We start from the raw sequence: 19490 nt of genomic DNA, 5'->3' as shown, positions 1-19490 counted from the left end.
AGGAGATCGGGCTGAAACTATAGCTACAAGCTATCCAAGGATGGTACTATAGAATGTCACCTCAAGGTAGGCCTAGTGGCGTCATCTCTTGGTTAGGCCGGAAACTTATCAATCCACCCTCGTATATCAATTTTTGATTGATGATGATGATTTTGATTTTCAGTGTAGCGACATATGTATATACTAACGTAAGTCTGGTATTTGAACTAACGAGGTCCGTTTCGGGGATAAATTTGAAAAAAGCCTGTTTTAACGTAATTTTAATAAAAAAGGTGAAGCTAATACTATTCTATAATCAAATAAAAGCAAATCTACGCAGCAGATTTTTTTTGGCCAAAAATTCAATTTAAAATGGTATAATTTTTGCTATTAAATTGAATTTTGCTACTTTGAAGCCCGCGAAGTTTTGTGTCTCAGTTTCAATTCTACCATTTATTGATCGATTTTCGTATTGGAAAATAGGTAAAGTTGTACAATTTCGTAGAAACTTTCTGAAAAGACCTCGAAAGTTTATCTTCAGAAACAGAAGAAAATGAATTGATGAGAAAATCCATCGTTTCTATAATGTTTTGTAAGAAAAACCGCAAGTTGCGGATTGTACAAAATTTGTTTCTTAAAGTAGTACGAAGTGATCTGTTATCGATGCAATAATGATCTATAGTAAAAATCATTATTTTTATACAGGTAAATATATTAAAAACAATAAAGACGAAACAGACACAGGAAATCAGTCAGATGTTTACAAATTAAACTGCAGCACATGTAATATACGTAGAACAGATTGGATGTACTTTAAATAGACGTACTAGTGAACATATAAATATCCTATGATCGCAAAAAGCTAAATTATAACTAAGCAAAACACTTTTAATTTTAATGGTAATTTTGATGAACAACCAAAATTATTGACTCGCTCTTTGGGATACTCCAGAAATTATTAAATGCAAAACCATCAATCTATTTGTAATCTAGATATTAATAGTTTACCCTTACTCAACCTGTTTATTAAACACCCTTCTTTAACCACAGGAACATAAGTGCCGCATTCTGATCTAAATTTTATTGTTGCACTGCTGATGAAGTCTTAGGTGAAACAATTGTTATGTATAACTACATATATATTAATATTCTGCATAGGTAAAGGTGCATAACCCTTAGCACCTAAACAATTTAACAGTACTGATTAATTTTTAATCTAAATAAGAAAAGCTTTCAAATGCTATGTATCCCCTGAAACTGATCCTGCAACTACACAGGAGCTTTTACTTCTTTGTTCCCTTGATTGTGTTACTTTCTCAATGGTTTCAATTTAACGAAAGTCACGTCGAAAAACATTCAGTTCCTGGGGTAAAATGCAACACGTTCGTTTGTAATGTACGTACCAAACAGGATCCGTTTTCTTTGTGTTATTCTCTATCGGATTCAAAAGACCATTAAAAGAATTACTTTTTTGAGGATTACTGACACAGCACAGCATAGACTTTATAACAACAATAATATTCGTATAATAAATTATTATTATAGCAGATGTATCAGATATTTATAAATGCTTGCTATACAAAAACAAGAAAATCGTAAAACAATCATCATCATCATAAGGTCATCAGTCCAAAACTGGTTGGACACGCACCTCCACTCTTTCCTAACCTGAGCTAATCTTCGTATTTTCTCAAAACTAGAACAACCCACATCCTTAACTATTGGCTAACAGTAATCTAATCTAGGTCTACCTCTACCCCTCCTAACACCCGTTTTGCCCCTAATAAGTCTCTGACTGGACTTTCATGCCTGAGAAGGTGTCCTACCAACCTATCTCGCCTATTTTTTTATTAACTTCCATGGAGTTCTCTGTTCTTCTATTCTTTCTAATACCTCTTTATTTCTAACCTTTTCTATCCACGGTATCCTCATCATTCGCCTAATACTTCGAACGTTTCTAACCGTAAAACAATAGGTTTGAAATTTGAAAGTTCAATAGGGCAGCGGTTTTTTAATAATTGTTGTAAAATATAAAACTTTGTCGATAATGAATTACTATTACGAAAAGTTTTTAATTTTATTTATTGATACAACCCTTGTATCGTTTAAAGATAATCGATTTAATTTTTCTAAAAATTTTGAACTTATGTTTGCAAAATAAAACTGTTTTCTCAAACCTTCTTAACTATAAGTTATAAATCTTCAAATTCCATAGTTCTACTCTTTTAACAGATACTTAATAAGATTAACGTTTATGAATATTATGGAGCTTATTATACTAGGTATGTAGGTATGCAGTAACATTTCATACTTAAAAGTTCTTTTAAACACCATTTAGAAAGGCTTCTCTACCTTTACTCATAAATAAAAGTTTTAAAGTTAATACTTGGATAAAACTCAAACAATACTTCACGTATCATTACCATAACTAACATTCTCACATAAGAATTTTATATTTTTCATTCTTATCAAATTACTTGCAGTTCACCTGGGAAATTATATGATTTGCTCACATACTCCAGTGCTTTGAGCCAGTCGGGCAAATTTTACGAGAGGCTACGTTTATGAAGTTAGTAAAAATCGTATTTTGAGTACTTTATTATGTTGCATTACATTTTTATGAAGTATTTTCATCTATTATTTATTATACCCGATAATCTGATATGATATACTCGATAATCTGAACCCTCGCTAATCCGAACAACGAACACTTGAAGTCATAATCCTAACAAACCTCGATAGTCCGAACAAGTTCGAACAGCGCAGGCGTGGCAACGTCACCTCGCTCAAGTGAAAACATGCAAAATCTTACATTTCGCCCGTCTTATGAAACGATTACTTTAACAGCTATGAAATGGCGCCAAAACGCAAGCATATTGAGTTACTAATGTAAGAGAAAATTGGTATTATTAAAAACTTAAAGTTCAGAACTACGATTACACTTTATAACTTTTTTATGTTCCACATTTGTTTAAAAACTAAAGTCTATATATAAATATCTGGATGTAATGTTCTTTGATAATCCGAACAAAACAATCGTTTGCAATAATTAGTTCGGATTATCGAGGTTGTACTGTATGTAGGTGAAGTTCGTTTTCTATTTTCCGTCCACCTTGAAATTGTTAAGCAAACTCAAGGAAGTACGAAAGACGAAGCACGTTACGTAAACGCTTGCGTGTTAAAAGGTAAATAGGGTTTTAACGAATTCTATTTCGTTTACAGCGACGTCATCAAAGGTAGTAATTTAGGGGCTTCCGTGCATTTTCCGACCAATTTATCTCTGTTTGAAATCTTGAGTTGTTCTAACCACCTACGGTGCAGGCGACAAGTCCAAAAATGTGTAATAGACTGAGGCATTTCTCGTGTGTCACTTTACTTAGGTTCAACACTGATTGAGTTTTCTCATGAATACCTGCTGTCAAAAAAGCGATTAAGTACGCCATTTCCTTGTTTAGATGGGTATATGCATTTTTATAAACATGAGATAATCCACAAAAAAGTAGGGAGTAGGTATATACTTACTGCCAATCGTTAAGTCTAATTGTAGTCATCATCATCATCATAAGGTCGTTAGTCCTAAGACTGGTCGGACTCGCACCTCTACTCTTTCCTATCCTGAGCTAAACTTCGCATTTCCCTAAAACTAGAACAGCCCACATCCTGAACTATTTGCGAACAGTAATCTAATCTAGGTCTACCTCTACCCCTCCTAACTCCTGTTTCTGCCTCTAATATGTCTCTGACTAGACCTTCATGCCTGAGAAGGTGTCCTACCAACCTATCTCGCCTATTTTTTATTGACTTCCATAGAGTCCTCTGTTCTCCTATTCTTTCTAATACCTCTTCATCTCTAACCTTTTCTACCCACGTTATCCTCATCATCCGCCTATAACACCACATTTCGAACGCTTCTAACCTTTTCTTTTCTGCCGTTCCCACTGTCCATGTTTCGCACCCGTACAACGCCCTTCTCCAAACTTACACCTTTAACAACCTTTTTCGAATTTCTAAATTAACCGTTCACGAGCATAGAAGTGACTTCTTCTTGCTGAAGGCGACACGACCCTGCACTATCCTCTGCTTTATATCCCTACTACTCCTTCCATCCTGACTTATCTGACTTCCTAGGTATCAAGATAGTCATCATAAATACAGAATATACAATTCATTTTAATCAAAGAAACAATTACAAAAGAAAATCACATTAGTTGAACTTTAACTTTCCTTTCAAAAATTTATCCTGAAATTCGCCAGACAAGTTCATACGTTTATTCTCAGAGCTTTTTGATATGTATAGATGTAACAACATCTTAATGTTACCATATCGCCGCTAAAGCTTTTCATAAGCGGCAGGATTAAAAAGTTAGTAAACAGCAATAAACAATGAAGACGTAGAAATGTCAAACAATCTTTTTTTCAAATTTCGGCATGCAATTTGAAGTTTTAAGTTGAATATTGAGTTACCCTTCAGTATAAGAACATAGGCTTTCACGGCCGGAATCAAGGTCCGAACGTTTCGTTCGCAATTGAAGATGTCAGACGTAACTGCCGACGAAACGTCTAAACCGAATCATAATTTTACCCATCAGTGATATGACGATTGTTGTCTGTGATTCCATTGCCTATTGGGTTAGAAACGAAACAAATACACGATTACGACAGCATTCACTACGTTCGTATTGTCTTTACCTACCCTAAAATTATGATTCTAATCTAATTGAAGCTTTTACTCAATTGATTGTAATCATAAGGTTGCAGTAGGTAAAGACAACACAAACGACATAAGTGTTGTAGTAATCTTGTCCATTCTTAAAACTGCCTTAATTTAAGTTGCGATTGAGGTAGATTACGTCAGGTTGCGATTCAATAAGCATTTAGAGTTAAGTCGAAATTTCGAGTTGCAAGACGAAATTTCGAGCTACAAGTAGAAATTTCAAATTGTGTTTGACTCTTTTACGCCTTCGTCATAAGTTAAATAAAAACTTACAGTATTATCACAGCAATATCAGGATTGTAGACCAATTTCGAGCACAACACTCACGGAAACGAGGTACCGCGACGCGCGTTAAAGAAATTTTTTGTCTAAATAAATAATCATTAAGTATCAATAAAATAGCAAATTTAATAATATAAGTCACTTTAAATAACGAAACCATGGGTATTTCTTTGGTAGGTAAACAAATGACAGAATTTCACGCATGCGAAATAGTGTAATATTCACCATGGCTGTACAGTCTATAGCAATAAGTAATAACCATCGCACAAGGATCATTGCTAATTGCGAATAAAAATCGCATTTACGATTAATTCGATTGGGTTTTCGATTACAATATTAATATACACTATATCTAAACACAATATTCACTATTTTAGTCTATCTTTGTATAACGCTAACTCTCCATTCCGCGGTTACTTTTATTCGGCATAATCGGTTCGGTGCAAGCTTTCACTGACTTGCGCCTGACCACAACTCTAGCAAAGCCGTCTTAGATCAAGCTAGATGCGTTTAAAGTATGATAAATAAAGACATGCATCATGATGAATTCGCTTTTTACAGCAGAAAACTGCAATGAATTCCTTAGGCATTAGTTTTGTCTTAAATATGATTTTTCACGAAAAATGATTTTTATTTCCCTTTAATTTATAAAGGCATTAATTCTGTAATTGAGAAAATAATAATAACAGTGAAGGCATCTGATACTGAGGATAAAGAGGGCTGAGAGTTTTTAAGCATTAAAATTTGTTGTTACATTAAAATCTTTGAGTGCCTTAAGCTTGGCTCTTTCCTTAATACCTAGCAGGTACAACAATGTTCCAGTTTTGAACTTTGACCTTTCGAGTTCAGAGGCTTACAAAGTTTGTTGTAATTCCTATTTCAAGCATAAAAACTTATTGTCTTCAAGTTTCCTACATCGGTCTTTTATTTATTTTAAATTTTTATGTCACGTAAACTAGTAATTTTTCTCAATTTTGCAGTTTCTTAAGTTTATAATGGCGAATAAGTTGTTGGTCTCTCTACCTACTTATAATTAATCGTCATCAAAAAGTCGTCAGTCCTAAGACTGGTTGGACACGTACCTCCACTTTTTCCTATCCTGAGCTAATCTTCGCATTTCCCTAAAACTACAACAACCCACATCCTTAACTATTTGCGAACAGTAATTTAATCTAGGTCTACCTCTACCCCTCCTAACTCCCGTTTCTGCCCCTAATATGTTTCTGACTAGACCTTCATGTCTGAGAAGGTGTCCTACCAACCTATCTCGCCTATTTCTTATCGACTTCCATAGAGTCCTCTATTCTCATATTCCTTCTAGCACCTCTTCATTTCTAACCTTCTCTATCATTCGCCTGTAACACCACATTTCGAACGCTTCTAACCTTTTCTTTTCCGCCACGCCAACTGCCCATGTTTCGCACCCGTACAGCGCCGCGCTTCAAACATACACCTTTAACAACCTTTTTCGAATTTCAAAAGTAATAATTAAACGCTTAAATTAATTTCAGTTTATGACACTACTGTGTTGATTACATAAACATGTTAGCATAACAAAGAAACAAGTGCAAGGATGAAGAAACAACTGATTTTAATGGAACTACACGAAACTACGTTTAATGCGTGATTACCTCCCTTGATTAATGTTCATTGCCGTAAGCCGTAAAACAAACTAAGTATGAAGCTCTTTGCATTTTAAACTTTCCGTAAAAGTACATAGCTTCATCCAAACGAACAACTTACAAAACAAACGTAATGACCTTTTCACATCGAAATGTTAGCATAAAGTTCGTCAAGATATGCACTCATTTAAACATGATAATGCTATGCTGTCTCTATTACTTTTCTAAAACTTTGTATTACATATTCGAATGTAAAAAATTGATGTATAGTAAACAGTAACTTTATAATAACTTTTAACGTCAGCTATCAACCTTGCTAATTTTGATTGCATTGGATTCCATTTCTTTTAGGGATATTATTCGTATCCTTCAACATACGACACGATTTTCATTGCCCATTAGTTGTGTTGCAAGACACTTTTACAATGTAACGAAAGTAATTTAGTAGCAACTTGAATATTTCTTTGAAGATAAAAAATCGGCCATTATAATTGTTTTCCAATATTCATGTGAGAGCAAAAAACATGCTCGACCCTACGCTGGTAATAACTCGCTGCGCTACTAGGAAACCTTCCTTAAGCTTACGTTAACCCTTGAAGGTTGGATAAGGGCCAAAATCACTGGGGGCAAGAGCAGAAGTGTTAGTTTTTGATGTTGAACATCTTTATCCTTTTAATCCCGTCGGTTTATGTTTGCTGACCCATAAAGGCGAAAGCACAGCAATTCCATTTATCTTTTTCAACCGTTTTCGTAGCTTTAATTTGCGACAGGTTATTTAAAGGATATACACAAAATGTTTTAATTTCTCTACAATTTAAAAATCATTTGCGAACTCTACAATGGGTATGACAATGGGCTTTTATGTCCTAGTTTCTATTAAAAGGTGTATGAGAAAGCATAAATTACTTCTATTCAAAATTTCACTTTTCTTCAGGTTGTCATCGTGGTGTTCTACACCAATATTAATTTTGTAATTAACAAACACATACATAGGAATAATACTATGGAGGTCCTTACGGAAGAATGCAAGTTTAAGGGACCATATCTCAGAAAGATGAGTTTTTATGACTTAGCGCCCACTGAGACTTTTGATCTACACGTTGACCTTCCCAAAGTTTTAAACAGTTTGACAGCGGACCATTTTTCGTAAGGATCTATCGGGGTCCTTTAAGATTTGCCCAAAAGTTGTCAAAACATGAATACCAATACGAGGTTGATTCGTATGGTCCTTGTACAACTCCACAGATAGGAACTTTAAAATAGTTGTTAATATTTTGTAGTCGTTGCACCTATTAGGTAAATGGTAACGGTTAATTCATGTTCATTTTTGTTGTTGCAGACGTTCTGCGTGGTGTCGAAACGTTTTCGAAAAAACTACATCCATCGTTTCACAGCAACAAATTCGTTCTTCCTGTTCAGCCCATGGAACCCCATCAGACGTGCGTGCATTTATATATCTACGAACCAGTTTTTCGATTACGTTGTCATGGCCACCATTTTGCTCAACTGCGTCTTCCTTGCCATGACAGAGACAATCGAAGAAGCTGAGTAAGTTTGTTTTTTTTTACTACTAATGGCAATTATCCAAATTATTTATAGCATTATCTTACTAAAAATATAATAACAAAGGAGAAAATAGTAGATAAATATATAATAGTTTTACTAACAAAATTAGCTGTGTGTGTGTGTGTGTGTGTGTGTGTGTGTGTATCTATCTTGCAAAATCTAGAGTTAAGATAAAATTAAATTTAAAAAAATCCAAGGAATTTTATTGCCTAACAAACTAAACGATTTTTCCCTTGAAGGAGCGATTGAATGAGGATCAAAATGTAGGGGATTCTGTAAAATTCATGCTATCGCACGATAAGACGACGTCGGAGGCATTAGACGTTTCTGCTCGACATGTGAATACTCTCTTAAGACTACAGTCATGAATTTTAGACAGTCGGCGATACTTATTATCCCATCTAATCGCTCCCTCAAACTGAGAATCGTGACAATTTTAAACCAAGAATAAGATCTTCTATATAAAATTTATGCATGTTTTCAGCATTGTAGTTTGCTTTTAATGCAAACATTTTTTTTAATTTACATTTCTCTTTGCTTAGAAAAAATTTTTGTTGAAAATAAAAAATAGGCGATATAGGTTGGTAGGACATCTTCTCAGGCATGAAGGTCTAGTCAGAGACATATTAGAGGCAGAAACAGGAGTTAGGAGGGGTAGAGATAGACCTAGATTAGATTAGGATGTGGCCTGTTCTAGTTTTAGGGAAATGCGAAGTTTAGCTCAGGATAGGAAAGAGTGGAGGTACGTGTCCAACCAGTCTTAGGACTTAATACCTTATGATGATGATGATGAAATATTTATTATTCTGACCAAGTCGAGAGTTTTTAGAGTTTTACTGTTGATGAGCAAGCAACATGTTTGCACTGAATTACTCACCCAAAAAAATTAACTTCCTAGTCGAAGGGTGGTAGAAAATAACATACTTACGCACTAGGGAGCAAATAAACATGCGATCTGAGACATTTCTAATCTACTTTTCACTCCTAGGTGCGTAATATACTAATATTATCACGGAACTTAAAACGGTGTGATTTATGTGAGGCATTTGTGGTTTTAAATTGTAATTTTGCAGGAACTTAAAGCGTCTTGGATTATTCAGAATTTAATATCTACAACTTGATTTTTATTCCAAATTAATAATGAATTTTCCGTTTCGGATATAATAAATAATATACAATGATGATTAAATTTTCTTCTTTAAATATTTATATTAGTAGGCATAAATAACCAAATGTTTTAATAAAAAAGAAAAGATGCGACTCTCTCAAGATATAAGAAGACGAACAGGAAATGATAGAAAATGTAATTGGAGGGTGCCTTTATTTTAATATACGAACAGTTGAAATTTTCGTGGTAGCAACGTCTTCAAAGGCAGAAAAGCGTGGGCGGTATTTCTTAAAATATTCCTTACATTAGGCACAATGGGAGCGTCAACTGTAACAAGACAAGTCGCGTTTCTCCCGAAAACGATGAGATTTTACGGTCTCCCGCGTCTCAATTCCTCTCCGTCTTTAGAGCGTAAGCTCGCGAGAATGACTCTCTTGCATCAAATATGTAGGACACGACTACTACCCTATTTAATGCATACATATATACGTACGTATGTATATATGTATATATACATGTAGGTGTTTGCATTCGCTACTTTTTCCAACCTTCTAACTGATACGAAAACAAAGAAGCACGCTCGCAATTAAACACTTCTCCCTTCGCTCTTTCCAGTACTTTTAAAATCAGGACGTGGTTTCTTCATCCTTTCTTTCATAAAAGCCAACGGCTGAAAATAATCCACGCACACTGTCAGCGAAAAAATTAATGTCTTCCATCAGTTGCGAACGGGTTTCCTCTTCTAAAAACAATTTGGAACCCTTTCAATTGCGCGCAATTAATCATCTGTCTTGGAGCCAAAGTATCGGAAAAACTTTCCAACTTTTTGAATCCTGTTTTACACCTAACAGTACTTAATTAATTAATGTAGTCCGACCGAGTTCTGAATATTAAAATCAGCAATTAATTCAATAAGCTAATTCATGCCCCAAAATTCCCTAAGTGCAATAATAATCATAGGAAAGAGTGGAGGTGCGTGTCCAATCAGTTTTAAGACTAATGACCTTATGATGATAATGTTTACAAAAGTTAAAAGGTTAGTTTTTTAAATTATGAACAACTTCCTACCCTAAACTTGCTGAAAATACTTGCTTCAGAAGAACGTTTGTTAGCCTAATGGTGTTGATAAACCCAAGATAAACCAGACAACTTCGAAATGCATTCTAATATATTTCAAATTTGATTAACTTTAACAAGCCTTAGCCGAACGTTCATGAGGTATATAAGATGAGAAAGAAAAAAACGATTATTACTATCATTATTAGAAAAGAAAGACAAAACTAGGACAGACCAGACAAATCATTCATACTACATAATTATCTACCTTTGTCTATGACATACCACCTATAATACCTACCTATAATTTGTTTACGTTTACCTGTAATTCAATTTCATTTCGGTTTTAATTCGTATGTTGCATTTACTGAACTTTGTGGGCAGGATTATTAATTAACCCCGGAAAGATAAATTGCTTTATCAAACGCATAAAATTTGTTTTACACTGATGAGAGGGCGCTGACCCAAATTAATTAAATATTTAAATAGCGACTACAGCACAGTAGCCATCGCGGTTTGTGATCTAAAATATTTAATGAATTTACACGGGGCACGTATCTATTTTGCTGACACTAGACAAACCCTTTGTGGTGGCGAAGTTTAAAAGGTACCTAGCAGAAATGCAGTCTACCCTCTCCGCATTTTAAAATGGCTTTCTAAAGTTCAAAAGCTCCATAATAATGTGTTACCTAATACGGATTTAAAGGACATCGTTGGTTGGAGTTACTTCCTTACGTTTCGCCAGCACGAGTGGTGAGTTTCTTCATAGGCCCTTCCATCTCTGACACCTCTCGGGCCTATAGACCCGAATCAGGACTACATCAATCCTGTTTTATTTGAACTATCCGCAGTATATAACTTACAGTGATTACAATGATAATGTTAAATGGGACAAGATGTTAAATACACTTAAAAATTTAGGGATGAGTTACAGAGATAGAAGAGTGATACTTAGTTTGTATAAAGAGTAACAGGCAGTTTTATAGAGCAGGAGCAGCAGCGTAAAGGAGGAAATATTAGGAAGGAAGTCAGACAAGGATGCACACTGCCACCGCTACTTTTTATAATATTTATCGAAAACGCGATCAACATCATTAAAGACAGTACAACTATAGGGATAGATATACAGGGGCAAAGGATTAGTTTGCTTAGCAGGAGGAGTAAGAGATAGCTTAAAATAAAATGGAAGCGGCATTGACAAAACAGTATTGGCTGTGTGTGTGTGTGTGTGTGTGTGTGTGTGTGTGTATCTATCTTGCAAAATCTAGAGTTAAGATAAAATTAAATTTAAAAAAATCCAAGGAATTTTATTGCCTAACAAACTAAACGATTTTTCCCTTGAAGGAGCGATTGAATGAGGATCAAAATGTAGGGGATTCTGTAAAATTCATGCTATCGCACGATAAGACGACGTCGGAGGCATTAGACGTTTCTGCTCGACATGTGAATACTCTCTTAAGACTACAGTCATGAATTTTAGACAGTCGGCGATACTTATTATCCCATCTAATCGCTCCCTCAAACTGAGAATCGTGACAATTTTAAACCAAGAATAAGATCTTCTATATAAAATTTATGCATGTTTTCAGCATTGTAGTTTGCTTTTAATGCAAACATTTTTTTTAATTTACATTTCTCTTTGCTTAGAAAAAATTTTTGTTGAAAATAAAAAATAGGCGATATAGGTTGGTAGGACATCTTCTCAGGCATGAAGGTCTAGTCAGAGACATATTANGGAGTAAGAGATAGCTTAAAATAAAATGGAAGCGGCATTGACAAAACAGTATTGTATAAAAATAAATAAAAGTAAAACAAAAATACTTGTACGCAAGGGAAAAAGGCAAAGAACGAATATAAAGATGGGAGACGCAGAATTAGATATCTAGGAAGTCAGATAAGACAGGACGGAAGGAGTGGTAGGGATATAAAGCAAAGGATAACGCAGGATCGAGTCGCCTTCAATAAAAAGACGTCACTTCTATGTTGGCGATCTGAAGAAAATACTTACATATTAACTCATGATAGTTGCGACAGTGTTTTCGTGGTTCTTAAACTTCCAATATTATATAATACTATCGCAAACTGTAGCGACAAAACATGTATACAGCTGTGGTAGTTTCACATGTTTGTTTGTCATGTCATGATGTTGTCACACCCTAACTTTGTGGTATAATTCCATCTACGTCTCTATTGTTCAAACCGTACAACAACTAGCGAACTTTTGTTGTTTTCTTAATAAACTGGACTAAACAAACTTCCTTGCATATTTGAATTTGCCCCTTTCATTTCCATAACCAACTGTGTTAATTAAAAAAAGTATTTGAAAACCTCCCAACAACACGAACTAATCTTCGCATTTTACTTCTACTAACATTTTAATTCTCATTTTCAATTAAACCATCATCATCATCATAAGGTCATCAGTCCTAAGACTGGTTGGACACGTACCTCCACTCTTTCCTATCCTGAGCTAAACTTCGCATTTCCCTAAAACTAGAACAACCCACATCCTTAACTATTTGCGAACAGTAATCTAATCTAGGTCTACCTCTACCCCTCCTAACTCCTGTTTCTGCCTCTAATATGTCTCTGACTAGACCTTCATGCCTCAGGAGGTGTCCTACCAACCTATCTCGCCTATTTTTTATTGACTTCCATAGAGTCCTCTGTTCTCCTATTCTTTCCAATACCTCTTCATTTCTAACCTTTTCTACCCACGATATCCTCATCATCCGCCTATAACACCACATTTCGAACGCTTCTAACCTTTTATTTTCCGCCGCTCCCACTGTCCATGTTTCGCACCTGTACAACGCCGTGCTCCAAACATACACCTTTAACAACCTTTTTCGAATTTCTAAATTAACCGTTCGCGAGCATAGAAGTGACTTCTTTTTATTAAAGGCGACACGACCCTGCGCTATCCTCTGCTTTATATCCCTACTACTCCTTCCATCCTCACTTATCTGACTTCCTAGGTATCTAAAATCAGCCACTTCTTCTAATTTTTCGTCTCCTATCTTTATATTCGCTCTTTCCTTACTTTTTCTTCCCTTGCATATCAGTATTTTAGTTTTACTTTTATTTATTTTCATACCGTACTGATCTGTCAGTACCGCTTCCATTTTATTTAAAGCTATCTCAATTAAACCAAATTAAATAAATTTCTTATCGCAATAATTATTTTAGCCTCCTGCTTGGACTCACATCGATATCAGAATTATACCTTGAAGGGTTGCATGCTGATAAATAATCCAGCAATTGTACGTACAAAAAACAATGTGAAGCAATAATTCCATGGCGTGTTATATTTTCGAGATATCACACCAGTAGAAAACGTTTCCGTCTTTGAAAGGAACTAATGACTCTTATTATTCATTAATGCGAGGTAAAGGAGGTGAACTTCTTATAAATGATTCAAGGCACTAATGATGATCGTATTGTTCGTTTAGAAGCCGCGCAACGTCGAGTAGTTACTCCATACAAACTGCGGAACAGTAATATTTTCTCAATTATTAATGATCTCCTGGCTTGAAATCCATAGATTACACGAACAATACCAATTTAACGAAGTAATAAACGCTCTTGATACTGTTTAATATAAAATAGAATCAATATTCTTAGTAATTGTTTTACTGACTACTGTCTGCCATCAATATTCGATATTACTTTTCATGAGAATACATATTCGAATTCGCCTGGTTATATTTATTCAATTTTCTTGTTTCCTAAAGCTAAAGTCCTCAATTTCAAGATACTTGTAACGTAAAAGCGGAACAATTTAGTTTCCCCTTTATTTGGCAATTTTAGAGTTTAAACCATGTCGATGCTTGTGTAAGTGTCTCGCAGGCTATTGTATAAAGGACAATCGATTAACAAATGTTCACAGTTTTGCTAACATTTTCGTGACAATCTGTGAAAAGTTCTGTTACACCAACTTTTATAGAATATTTTGTAATATATAATACGGCTAAACTACACTGGACCAGAATTCTGATAAAAACCATGAGCAGGACCTTGATCTCGTGATGTATATTTATTGAGTATTTTGTCCTAGCCACATCATTTTCGAAACCATATCTTTTTATTACTACTTATGTCTAATAAAAGAGAGCACAATATTGATCATATCAAGGTCCTGGTTATCCCATAAGTGATCGAATTTATACTTCAAGAATACGGAAGGTAAAGAATTTGACATTCATCATCATAAGGTCGTCAAACCTAAGACTGATTGGACACGCACCTCCAATCTTTTCTATCCTGAGTTAATCTTAGCATTTACATCATCCTTAACTGTTTGCGAACAGTAAGCTTATCTAGATCTACCTTTACTATTCTTAACTCCTGTTTCGGCCTCTAGCATGTCTTTGACTAGCCTTTCATGCCTAAGAAGGTGTTCTACCAACCTATCTCACCTATCTTTGATTGACTTTAATAGATAAAAGAGGAGGACCTTTTCTATTCTTTCTAATATCTCTCCGTTTCTAACCTTCTCTATCCACGGTATCCTCATCATTCACTTGTAACACTACATTTCGAGCGCTTCTAATCTTTTCTTTTACGTTGCGCTCACCGTTCATGTTTCGCACCCAAACATACGCCTTTAACAATCTTTTTAGAGTTTCTAAATTAGCCGTTCGCCAACATAGAAGTGACGTACTTTTATTGAAGGCGACTCGATCCCGCGCTATCCTCTGCTTTATATCCTTTCTACTCCTTCCGTCCTTACTTATCTGACTTTCCACATCAGCCACTTCTAATTTTTCATCTCCTATCTTTGTATTAGCTCTTACTTTTTCTTCCCTCGCATACGACTATTTTTGTTTTACTTTTATTTATCTTCATACAATACTGTTTTATCAATACCGCTTCCGTTTTATTTAAAGCTATCTCTAACTCCTCCTTGCTTGCTGCTAATACTGCCGTATCACCTAACATTAACAATAAATTTCATACATCCAATTGTACGAGTTTCTTGTGCATTTTACAAGAATTATCGTCCATAGAAATTTTTCATAGTTCATCGATGATCCCATTTCTCTTGATGAAATCACTTTTTTAAGTTTCTGTGATAATCGCTTGTATAATCTACTTTCAAATAATACTTCACATCCTTACAATGTTTGATACTAATCGTAAGTAATAAGCAGTTGTTTTTCTTGTTTAATCCTTCATTGTTGTACACATAGAAAAGACATTTTTGCTCTGCAGCGTTTGATGTGCATCTAGCGTATAAACGTTGGAGTACACAACGGAAGTGATTTCTGCTTGGTGGGAAAATAAAACATGAAATGTGCACTTTAATTATGTAGATACACGGTTTATCGTCTAAGCTGAAACGATGTACAAGAATTATGTTTCGGTTTAAAAAGGAGAACGCTAAGTAAATCTTAACGAGGTAAAGCATCCTGTTTGAACATTTTACACTATTCAAATTACGCAGTAAAAATGATTTTAAAAATATTAATCTGCAATTAGTAGGTATTTAAAGGCATTTAAAATAGAAAGTAACAATAAAGATTTTTCATTCGGTGTTTGTTTTTTAAGTACATCTATTTTCAATCTCCCTTATCTCTCAATCTAAACGATCACTTGCATGTAAATAGAATATATGTTCTGCAAATAGTAGTTTATCTATACCTATGTTCAACTTGCATTTATGAAATAAAAGAATTGTATAGAATATTTTTCCCTATTCCTTTGCCCTTTTTTCGCAGAAAGGGGTATGTCTGAAACAGCAATACATCTTTTATCTTTGAAAATTGTCATGCAAAGGTTGAATTGTTCGTAAAACAAGTAGAAGAATGAAACTTTTAAAAACAAAGTTCATCTCAAGAATGCCCTTTGTCATTTAAATAGCCCGTGTTCTAGTTTTGAGTATATACTTAGTATACAGTGTGCAATATAGTATACATATAATATACAAATTCCACAAGGTAAAAGATGCTAGAAGTTTAATATGGTCCTCGCTGGGAATTACTTAAATGTTACCAAACACAAAATTGTGAAGATTAAATTAAATTTAAACTAAGTAATCATTAAAAGTAATGAATAAAATTCAATCACTCATCATCATACGGTCGTCAGTCTTAAGACTGGTTGGACACGCACCTCCACTCTTTCCTATCCTGAGCTCATCTTCGCATTTCCCTAAAACTAGAACATCGTACATCCTTAACTATTTACGAACAGTAATCTAATCTAGGTTTACTCCTGTTTCTGCCTCTAATTTGTCTCTGACTAGACTTTCATGCCTGAGAAGGTGTCCTACTAACCTTACACCCTACTTCTTATTGACTTCCATAGATTCCTCTGTTTTCCTATTATTTCTAATATATCTTCTTTTCTAACCTTTTCTATCCACGGTATCCTCATCATTCGCCTGTAACACCACATTTCGAACGCTTCTAACCTTTTCTTTTCCGCCGCGCCTACCGCCCATGTTTCGCACCCGTACAGCGCCGCTCTCCAAACATACACCTTTAACAGCCTTTTTCGAATTTCTAAATTAACCGTTTGCGAGCATAGAAGTGACTTCTTTTTATTGAAGGCGATTCGACCTGCACTATCCTCTGCTTTATATCCCTACTACTCCTTCGTCCTGATTTATCTGACTTCCTAGATACCTAAAATCGGTCACTTCTTTTAATTTTTCGTCTCCTACCTTTATATTCGCTCTTTCCCTACTTTTTCCCCTTGCATACCAGTATTTTTGTTTTAGTTTTATTTATTTTTATACAGTACTGTTTTTTCAATGCCGCTTCCATTTTATTTAAAGCTATCTCTAACTCAATTCAGTAATAAATAATAACTAAATAAATAGGTTAGGTAAATTAATTTATCGAAAGCTTTGTGTAAATTCCGTTCAAATGCCTATCAATGTGTCTCTATCTTTTCAGATATATTTTTTTAGCAATATATACAGGCGAGATGATAATCAAGAGCGTAGCGAAAGGCTTTATCATCAATAAGTACACTTATCTCCGCAATCCGTGGAACTGGCTCGACTTCGTGGTCATTACAAGCGGTTATGCAACTATCGGTATGGATGTGGGCAATTTGGCAGGATTGCGGACTTTTCGTGTCCTTAGAGCACTTAAAACAGTTTCCATAATGCCAGGTAAGATTACAAAACGTCGTGCATTTTATCTCAACTAACACAAGACAGTTAATGCAATAATAGGTTGTACTTACAATCAATAATTTCGTTTAACCCTTTCAACTGAAAAGAAGCAAAAGTTGCATAAATAATACGCTGTTCACTATATGCGGAGTTTGCGTTATGCGATGTTTACACTACGGGTGTCTACTGTAGTTTACTAAAGAAATTCATGTTTTTTGTTTTAACGAACCCTTTATTCTGACAGATTCCTTTGATTAAACATTTTTCTCTTTTTTTACAATTTATTAACAGATTGTGTTTACACTTCAAGCATTAAATTTTATTGTTTTCTTTTTTGATAGAATTTGACTTATATAAAAATATTGTCATGTAAGGCAAAAATTCTCTTACAGGCTTGAAGACTATCATCAACGCTCTGTTACATTCGTTCAAGCAGCTAGCGGAAGTAATGACGCTTACCATCTTTTGTTTAATGGTTTTTGCCCTGTTCGCATTACAAGTTTATATGGGAGAATTGCGTAACAAGTGCGTCTTGAATATGGAAGATCATAACGCATCGTACGAAAACTGGTTTAAGTATGTAATATTTCTATGTAAATACTAAGTAAAGTATTAATTGTCATGATTAGGAATTGCTCAGCGATCATCGACGACTACACAAAACTAGTTCTACTATTTCTCGGGAACAATATTTTTTCTTTGTCTTCTATGTCCTTTTCTGTACCCCTAACAAATTCACATTTCCATTTATAATATTAGTTAAGATTATAATAAACTTAGCAAACGAATAAAATTCTACAAAAAATAAGCCAAATATAGAGCACTCTATTATCGATATGCGTTGAATGTTTAATATTCTGTCAACATTTCGTTACATGACCTACAACCTTTAAGAAACTACAAAGTTCTGCTTTCTTGTGAATAGAGGTATTAGGGGCGTACTTATAGGGTGTAAATTCTTGGAGGAAGTTTGTTATAAAATTGGCATACGTTTCTTGAAGTGTTTTTTTGTTGTTATCATACAAATAAATAAATGTGAATGTTTTATCGAAAAGTTACTTGGCAATAAACTGTATGAGTACAGTATACATATAACGATACCCCAGATATTCTAAATAAATTGAGAATTTATAGTAATATAAATCAAATTTTATTGTAAAAAGGGACTCAAAAGCAAAATTGACGGATGCGCCAAAGGACTATAAAAATATTGTTCGTTGATACCAGTAGATCCCTTAAACATCAGCAGGATTCTTTTAAGTTGTTGCTTTCTTATTTTCGAGCTCTCAATCGGCTTTGTTCTAGAACTGTTTTAATACAAAACTGAGCTATTTTCTTTTAAATATTTCTAAATTATACTTTTCTTCTTCAATATATAATCCTTTTTATACCATGATAAAACATTTTTGTTCAACGATTTTTGTATATATATATGTACTTATCCAAGTTTAATAACAGCGAAAATATAATTCATAAAATTCATTTATTATTACAAGCAGTAAATAAAGGCGGAAAACTGAAGACGATACGGATTAACTATGTTTTATGATACTATCAACAGCAATGGCATTAAGTGTTTTCTTACCAAACAAAAAGATAATTAATTTTTAGAATAACATGAATGCCCCGTTATAGAGGAAAGCTTTATAATAACGATCAAAAGTAGGTACTCATCAGTCGATTAATTTAGCAATTTCCTTTCGAAGTATTCTTAAATACGTTATATCCAAAAATATATTAAATTATAACAGTAATAAAATATTAGTAAGACTGACTTATTCGTGAATAGGATTTCTTAATGAACACGCTCAATAATAATTTTAATATCCCTACTATCATCATCATAAGGTCATCAGTCCTAAGACTGGTTGGACACGTACCTCCACTCTTTCCTATCCTGAGCTAAACTTCGCATTTCCCTAAAACTAGAACATCCCACATCCTTAACTATTTGCGAACAGTAATCTAATCTAGGTCTACCTCTACCCCTCCTAACTCCTGTTTCTGCCTCTAATATGTCTCTGACTAGACCTTCAT

General features: G+C 34.4%; 1 protein-coding gene across 1 annotated transcript in view; it reads left to right on the top strand.

The window, feature by feature from the left end:
* LOC108742838 (sodium channel protein 60E) overlaps positions 1–19490 on the top strand; it is a 95937-nt gene that overhangs the window by 53573 nt on the left and 22874 nt on the right. Inside the window, exons 2-4 of the mRNA XM_025979378.1 lie at positions 7937–8145; positions 17230–17450; positions 17846–18033. Of these exons, the coding sequence (XP_025835163.1) occupies positions 7937–8145; positions 17230–17450; positions 17846–18033 (618 nt within the window). The remainder of the gene's footprint in view (positions 1–7936; positions 8146–17229; positions 17451–17845; positions 18034–19490) is intronic.

The sequence above is a fragment of the Agrilus planipennis genome, unplaced genomic scaffold (genome assembly GCF_000699045.2).
Source record: "Agrilus planipennis isolate EAB-ADULT unplaced genomic scaffold, Apla_2.0 scaffold383, whole genome shotgun sequence".
Classification (NCBI taxonomy): Eukaryota; Metazoa; Arthropoda; class Insecta; order Coleoptera; family Buprestidae; genus Agrilus; species Agrilus planipennis.
Note: the sequence above shows the minus strand (reverse complement) of the source record. Positions and strands in the feature narration are given on the sequence as shown.